The following is an 8,072-nucleotide window of genomic DNA, read 5'->3' as shown; positions in this document are numbered from 1 at the left end:
TCCTCTTGTAACTGATATACACTTGTAAACTATGGAAGAAAGCCTCGCAGGTTATTGAACGGCGTGTAAGTGGTGTCCAAGGGTCATGCTCACATTCACTCTCTGCACCCCTGGAATATGTCATAGCAAAATTGAAGGCACGAATATAGCTGTTTGATTGGTCTCAGGTAAACAAACTGACCAATCGCTATGCTGATACTTGTCCTTTTAAGATTATAAAGGAGAGACGCCAGACTTCAAAGCCAGTCAATTTTTACCGTTACGTGACCACGAGATTCTTTTGATGTACATTAAAGGATCAAACTAGTCTTCTTGTCTCACCAACAAGGTGGCGCACACCGATCCTTTAATTTTGCTATGACATATTCTAAGGGTGTAGAGAGCGAAAGAGAGCGTAACCCCTGGATATCGAGGATGTGCATATGTAAGCATGCGTGTAAAGCGGTGTGAATTGTTGTTAATTGGTAACTAATGACGTAGTACACACGACGTAACTGTATTAGGGTCTGACGTAGTGGATTTGGTTACTCATCCTGTGTTGATTTTATTGGCGTGACTTTTGTCGGTTCCCGTGTGTGCTTTACAGCTGTTAAAACAATCAGAATAACTGAAAATAGCGCCGCGGCAAGGTAGGTGGCTCCACTGACGAACGCCTGGGTATACCCTTCGTGAGTGAACGTCTGGAGTAACGTGGTAGATGATACAGCACTAATGGCAAATCCAAGGACTGGTCTGCTCCCTTTAAAGTTCATTGTCGTTTTTACCACTAATCCTCCTGTAAGACAAAGGAAACAGTCATACTTATATCTGGAGTAAACTATTCTACAGCAATTTTAGAAAGTAATCATGTTCTTCTCACAAAGTTATACTCAAGTTGTTTCCATCTTGTCACATCTACCCGAAAACGCAGCAACAGCAATAGGTAGGGTACTCACTAGAAATACAGATACGGTGGATGCAGAGAGCCAAACAATGTCAACATTGCCAATGCTCTTTATGTCCATTTCATCAGTTGTACTCAGGTTCAAAGGACTTAAAATATATATCTAATGTGTTCCGATACATCAGTTGTACAACGAACCAAAGGACCTAAAATATATATATAATGTGTTCCGATACATCAGTTGTACAACGGATCAAAGGACTTGAAATGTATATCTAATGTGTTCCGATACATCAGTTGTACAAATGATCAAAGGACTTAAAATATATATATAATGTGTTCCAATACATCAGTTGTTCTAATGATCAAAGGACTTAAAATGTATATATAATGTGTTCCGGTACATCAGTTGTACTAAGTATCAAAGACCTTAATATATATATATATAATGTGTTTCGATACATCAGTTGTACAACGGATCAAAGGACTTAAAATATGTATATAATGTGTTTCGATACATCAGTTGTACAAATGATCAAAGGACTTAAAATATATATATAATGTGTTCCAATACATCAGTTGTTCTAATGATCAAAGGACTTCAAATGTATATATAATGTGTTCCGGTACATCAGTTGTACTAAGGATCAAAGGACTTAAAAAATATATCTAATGTGTTCCGATACATCATTTGTACTACGAATCAAAGGACTTAAAATATATATATATAATGTGGTTCGATACATCAGTTGTACAACGGATCAAAGGACTTAAAAAATATATATAATGTTTTTCGATACATCAGTTGTACAACGGATCAAATGACTTAAAATGTATATCTAATGTGTTCCGATACATCAGTTGTTCTAATGATCAAAGAACCTAAACTATATATATAATGTGTTCCGATACATCAGTTGTACTGAGGATCAAAGGACCTAAAATATATATATAATGTGTTCCGATACATCAGTTGTTCTAATGATCAAAGGACCTAAAATATATATCTAATGTGTTCCGATACATCAGTTGTACAACGAACCAAAGGACCTAAAATATATATATAATGTGTTCCGATAAAACAGTTGTTCTAATGATCAAACGACCTAAAATGTATATCTAATGTGTTCCGATACATCAGTTGTACTACAGATCAAAGGACTTAAAATATATATACATAATGTGTTCCGATACAACAGTTGTTCTAATGATCAAAGGACTTAAAATATATATATATAATGTGTTCCGATACATCAGTTGTACTAAGTATCAAAGAACTTAAAATATATATCTAATGTGTTCCGATACATCAGTTGTACTAATGATCAAAGGACTTAAAATATATATACAATGTGTTCCGATACATCAGTTGTACAACGGATCAAAGGACTTAAAATATATATCTAATGTGTTCCGATACATCAGTTGTACTAAGGATCAAAGGACTTAAAATATATATACAATGTGTTCCGATACAACAGTTGTACTAATGATCAAAGGACTTAAAATATATATATAATGTGTTGTAAAATTGAAGATGTTTAAATAATTAGCTTCAAAATAACCAGTTTTCAATGAAAGATCTCAACAGACGTTGTCCACGCATTTTTCTAAGAAAATTACGCACGGTTCATATTTGTGTACTTCATTTATTCCACATTGCGTACCTAACAACTTATCTAAATCCCTGATGAGGCCAGAAATGACCATTAACGCCCCTAGTCGTTTGTAAACCATCAGTTTCCTAATCCTGTTCTATCACTTTAGGGATCCAAGTACCACTGCCAAAACCCGTTACTATGTATTGAAACTGTTTTATCGTTACTGCAAAGAAAACCATAAAATTGTAGTAAAAAATAAAGCAAGGTATGATAATAGTATATTAATATTAATATGAACAAATACATAATGTAGCTGACTGACTGAGCTACCTAGTCAACGGGAGTATCCTGACCAAATTGTGGTACATATGTATCCTTAATGGAGTTAGGGGAAGGTAACTGTTCGAAAAACAACCATTGCGATAGGACAGTCATCCTTAAACGTGGATGTGATATACAAAAAATACAATAAATGCCCCTTTACATAAATACACACCACATCCACCGGAGAGCAGTATAACAGCAATAAGTAGAGCGATCTTCACGGCCTTGTGGGGATGGACGAAGGTCAAGGCCACCAGAATGACCTGAATCAGGGTTCCAGCTATGCCAAGAGCTAAGGCGATGCATTGGAACTTTATTATCGGCTTCTTCCAGTCCTGCCAGTCTGAAAAGTATAAACGATAATAACAATGAGTAATGACACATATTCATCTATGTTAAAAAAGTCGCAATTGTCAAAAATGTGTGCTACGAAACCTTGACGCATCCTATTGAAACTTTACATTAGCGTTTTCGCCTGACGGTGCCACATTCAAAATTATTAAAGCGAGGATAATCCGCTTGCTCGTTACAACTTTTATGAAACATACCACGGGGTTTGGGCAGACCCATCTTATTCCTTTGGAAGAAGTGAACAGATCGACGCCTTTTCTAGGGTTATTTTCCAAATGTTTTAGGCAAGCGTAATGTCGCAGATGTTTGCAGCTGAGAGGTGTTTCACAGTTGCCATCAATATGCAAAAACAGGCCCAATGTACAATGTACTGTCAAAGGATACTTAAGTGTGCACGCCGTTATCATTGTCACACAAAAACAAACAACTTGAGATTGCGTTCCGTCTGTTAAGCACTTGGGTATCTATTGCGCCCCGTTTGTTTAGCACTTGGATATATATTGCGTTCCGTTTGTTAAGCACTTGGGTATCTTTTGCGTTCCGTTTGTTAAGCACTTGGGTAACGATTGCGTTCCGTTTGTTTAGCACTCTGGTATCTATTGCGTTCCGTTTGTTTAGCATTTGGGTATATATTGCGTTTCGTTTGTTTATCACTTGGGTATCTAATGCGTTCCGTTTGTTTAGCACTTGGGTAACGATTGCATTCCGTTTGTTTAGCACTTGGGCATATATTGCGTTCTGTTTGTTTAGTACTTGGGTATATATTGCGTTCCGTTTGTCTAGCACTTGGGTATCTATTGCGTTCCGTTTGTTCAGCACTTCGGTAACGATTGCGTTCCGTTTGTTAAGCACTTGGGCATCTAAGTATTCCGTTTGTTTAGTACTTGGGTATCTATTGCGTTCCGTTTGTTTAGCACTTGGGTATATATTGCGTTCCATTTGTTTAGCACTTGGGTATCTATTGCATTTCGTTTGTTTAGTGCTTGAGTATCTATATCGTTCCGTTTGTTAAGCACTTGGGTATCTATTGCGTTCCGTTTGTTTAGCACTAGGGTATATATTGCGTTCCTTTTGTTTAGTACTTGTGTATATATTACGTTCCGTTTGTTTAGTACTTAGGTATCTATTGCGTTCCGTTTGTTTAGTACTTGGGTATCTATTGCGTTCCGTTTGTTAAGCTCTTGGGTATCTATTGCGTTCCGTTTATTTAGCAATTGGGTATCTATTGCGTTCCGTTTCTTAAGCACTTGGGTCTCTATTGCGTTCCGTTTGTTTAGCACTTGGGTCTCCATTGCGTTCCGTTTGTTTAACACTTGGGTATCTATTGCGTTCCGTTTGTTTAACACTTGGGTATTATCGAGTTCCGTTTGTTTAGCACTTGGGTATTATCGCGTTCCGTTTGTTTAGCACTTGGGTATCTAATGCGTTCCGTTTGTTTAGCACTTTGGTGTCTATTGCGTTCCGTTTGTTTAGCACTTAGGTATTATTGCGTTCCGTTTGTTAAGCAATGGATATCTATTGCGTTCCGTTTGTTAAGTACTTTGGATCTATTGCGTTCCGTTGCTTAGCACTTGGGTATATATTGCGTTCCGTTTGTTTAGCACTTAGGTATATATTGCGTTCCGGTTGTTAAGCACTTCGGTATCTATTGCATTCCGTTTGTTTAGCACTTGGGTATCTATTGTGTTCCGTTTGTTTAGCACTTGGGTATCTATTGTGTTCCGTTTGTTAAGCACTTGGGTATCTATTGTGTTCCGTTTGTTTAGCACTTGGGTATCTATTGTGTTCCGTTTGTTTAGCACTTGGGTATCTTTTGCGTTCCGTTTGTTAAGCACTTGGGTATCTATTGCGTTCCGTTTGTTTAGAACTTGGGTATCTGTTGCGTTCCGTTTCTTAAGTAATGGGTATCTATTGCGTTCCGTTTGTTTAGCACTTGGGTATCTATTGCGTTCCGTTTGTTTAGCTCTCGTGTATCTATTGCGTTCCGTTTGTTTAGCACTTGGGTAACGATTGAAAATGAAACTAATTCTATGTTTTAACGTTTGGATAAAATGCTGTATTAATCACAATATAATCTGAAATGAATTTAAATCGGTTTGCAAATATTGTCAAACGCTTTCATGGAATAAATATTCATTATATGTACTCTGTTCTCTTTGCACAGACGTCATGTACATGTGCACATTGAGATGATTATCTTCTTGCTTAATGTATAATGGAGTTTTGTAAGCCTTTTTTGTTTCTCAAATATTACTAATACTATTATCCATATGTTGTAAAGCGCTATAGAGTAATTTTACAAATTATATAGGGTGCTATATAAACTAATGTTGTATATTATTATTAAAATGAATTAGACGGTTGTGGCTAACACTGACGTCACAATACTGACGTCAGGCGGGTAGTATCGAGGTTTGCGTGTGGAAGTTTGTCTACTAACATTACAGATCATTGCTAATTAAACAGAAACATTTCTTGGACAATGTTATCAAATAATAAAGAAAAGCCAATACTTACTGCCTTCCTTATGCTGACTAAACAAGACGGGATCACCGTCTTCATAGAACCCCCAGAGAGTGTGGTAAATTCTCCCCTCGTAGCCGAAGTCCAAGTAGTCATCGTATCCCCAGGTGGAGTTAAACAGGCTCTGAATCTGGAGACCAACGGCTGCGATAAGCTGGCCCAACACAATGAACTTCAGGACAATGATAACTACTGTTAAAGCCTTGCCTCCGGTTACAGAAGCTCTAGGCTCTTCGCTTTCTGTACCTTCCGTCCACTTGTTTTTCGTAACCGCTACATTGGGCACTTTTACTTTGATCTCTTGGACTTTTTCATCGTTCGGTTCTACTTTGTTCTCCTGAACAGTAATACTTGTTGTCTTAACTTTGCCGTTGGTTTTTCTGTTACCAGTAACCACGGGAATAGGTTGGGGTTGCACACTTGCTGTTGGTATTTTGTCGCTTGTAGCTGTAGCCATTTGTATAAGCGCGTATGAACGTGCGCCGACAGGCTTAATTGAGGTCGCTCCCTGTCTTAACTGTGGTATATATTCTGTTGCCTCTGTGACGTATATAGTCGAGTCATCGAATCAATACTTATCACAGTGGTATCGACGCCAATCGATAACCTAAAGGCATTCGATAGTTCTGACCTAACATTATAGAACATGATCAATTACCTATGTATATTCTTCCGAATATACCATGGCTGTATAGTTTCAGTTGCGGTTCATATTCAATATGAATGCCAACTGTACAAAGGCAAACCAATTAGAGCGTCTGGAAAAACACAATTTTATTTAAACGTATTGGCGTTTCAAATTGAATTGAAAAAAATGTCTAAATGCCGTTCCAGTTATCATGTATTGACAAAGAATAACAGTTGATGTTTATAATAACCATGTTTTTTTAATCCCATAGTTCACCTCACCTGCCGGTGATGAGAGCGCAATGCCTGGATCAACAAACAGCCGAACAAGAATCAGTACTAATAGGTACAAAAATATACAGAATAAATGAATACACTAGAACAAAAATAATTAATTGTATTTTAAATAGGTTTGAACATTTCTCACAAAATCAATAAATAATGTACACCATAGTATATCGTGAATCATAGCATAAAGAATCGTGTAAAAGTAATTACAGAGCTATCAAACAATTAACTGAAGTTTGATTAAAAAATCATAAGTACAACAAGGTAATATGAAATCGCTATAAACTTTAATATGCCCCTTGCTGATTGTTATCTCTCTGGGGGACGAAGCCAGATAGTAGCCCTACTATTCCCGTCGCTGACCAGCCAGGTCTTAAAGGATAAAGGTGTATGTCCGTTGGGATCAGTAGATCTAGAGTATCTGGTAATTAATCAGGATATCCCCCACAATCCGGGTAGGTAACAATCCGGAGATGCCAGGTTAGGTTATATATACGGTGGAGTGACAATACATATATAACCCTGTCTAACCTGATCTCAGGTCGCGCTTTTGTATCTTTATGGCAGCCAAATATTTAAGTTGATATGTCAGGGTAGATGCCAGGATGTATATTGAGTATGACTATCCTATATTTATTCGGTTTATCGATTGTTGATATAATGAATGAAACTCTTTTTCAAGCTAATATTAATGAAAAACGCCAAAAGGTATGATACCATGCAGGTAAACCGGCACTTCATTTTATATTTCTTGGTTCAATGTATGTGTCGAACAAAGTGGTCACCGACTGTTTATTAAAATATTGTTTGCTTTCTGAAATACATTTAAAAGACTGAAGAAGAGTTTTAGGGAGTCATACGGTATATATAGGGGGGAAACTGAATGAACTTGGTATACATCCGCGAAACGAATAATTCCTTAAATATTCAACCTATTTTTAAAACTCAGGTTTTATCTTTATATATTTGATTATCTTTATTTTAATGTAATAACACTCGCTGAGTGGATCAACCTAAGAAGCACATGAAATCAACAATAATCAGAGCAATGGCTTTTGAAATTATCTACTCCACAGCTTTGATATAAGATAAGTTCAAAATCTTCTTACAAAGTGTAACCGTTTTCACAAACCAAACCCTGCCAAGATTGTCTACTCTATTTGTTTCATGTATCAGACACGTCAGTATTTTTCACACCATTCCAAAATGCGGAACCTGACTCTTTGAGACTTGCAGTATACGTGTACTTGTCACTGATAGGGGTTCAATAGCTCCATTTCGAACATAAAGCGATTTGCACCAGCCCTGCCAATAACCCTACAAGTATTGCCATGTACAGAGAGGGTCACTATATAGGTAGACTTCTTTGTACCGCTGAGCAATATGGAAACTACCACCAGGTAGAGTGAATTGGGAGTCTGTCAAGGCTGATGTCTAAGTTACTGATCAACGGACTCACGTTGACATGGACATCG

General features: G+C 37.2%; 1 protein-coding gene across 1 annotated transcript; it reads right to left on the bottom strand.

Annotated features, from left to right (window-relative positions):
- Window positions 1-350: 350 nt before the first annotated feature.
- LOC110456264 lies at window positions 351-6,185 on the bottom strand. The gene is made up of 3 exons (XM_021506881.1): window positions 5,677-6,185; window positions 2,981-3,151; window positions 351-775 (listed from the first exon to the last, which is right to left on the bottom strand). The coding sequence occupies exons 1-3, from the start codon at window positions 6,137-6,139 to the stop codon at window positions 525-527; spliced, it is 885 nt and encodes a 294-aa protein (XP_021362556.1). The 5' UTR covers window positions 6,140-6,185; the 3' UTR covers window positions 351-524.
- Between the last annotated feature and the right edge of the window lie 1,887 nt (window positions 6,186-8,072).

The sequence above is a fragment of the Mizuhopecten yessoensis genome, unplaced genomic scaffold (assembly GCF_002113885.1).
Source record: "Mizuhopecten yessoensis strain PY_sf001 unplaced genomic scaffold, ASM211388v2 scaffold8593, whole genome shotgun sequence".
Taxonomy (NCBI): domain Eukaryota; kingdom Metazoa; phylum Mollusca; class Bivalvia; order Pectinida; family Pectinidae; genus Mizuhopecten; species Mizuhopecten yessoensis.
Note: the sequence above shows the minus strand (reverse complement) of the source record. Positions and strands in the feature narration are given on the sequence as shown.

What these genes read in the sequence shown, in the direction of transcription:
- LOC110456264 (XM_021506881.1), bottom strand. Translation starts at nt 6,139, where the DNA reads ATGGCTACAGCTACAAGCGACAAAATACCAACAGCAAGTGTGCAACCC. An exon ending in TAGTCAGCATAAGGAAGGCA is followed by an intron (nt 3,152 to 5,676) that starts GTAAGTATTGGC and finishes TATACTTTTCAG; the next exon opens with ACTGGCAGGACTGGAAGAAG. An exon ending in ACTGCTCTCCGGTGGATGTG is followed by an intron (nt 776 to 2,980) that starts GTGTGTATTTAT and finishes TTTGTCTTACAG; the next exon opens with GAGGATTAGTGGTAAAAACG.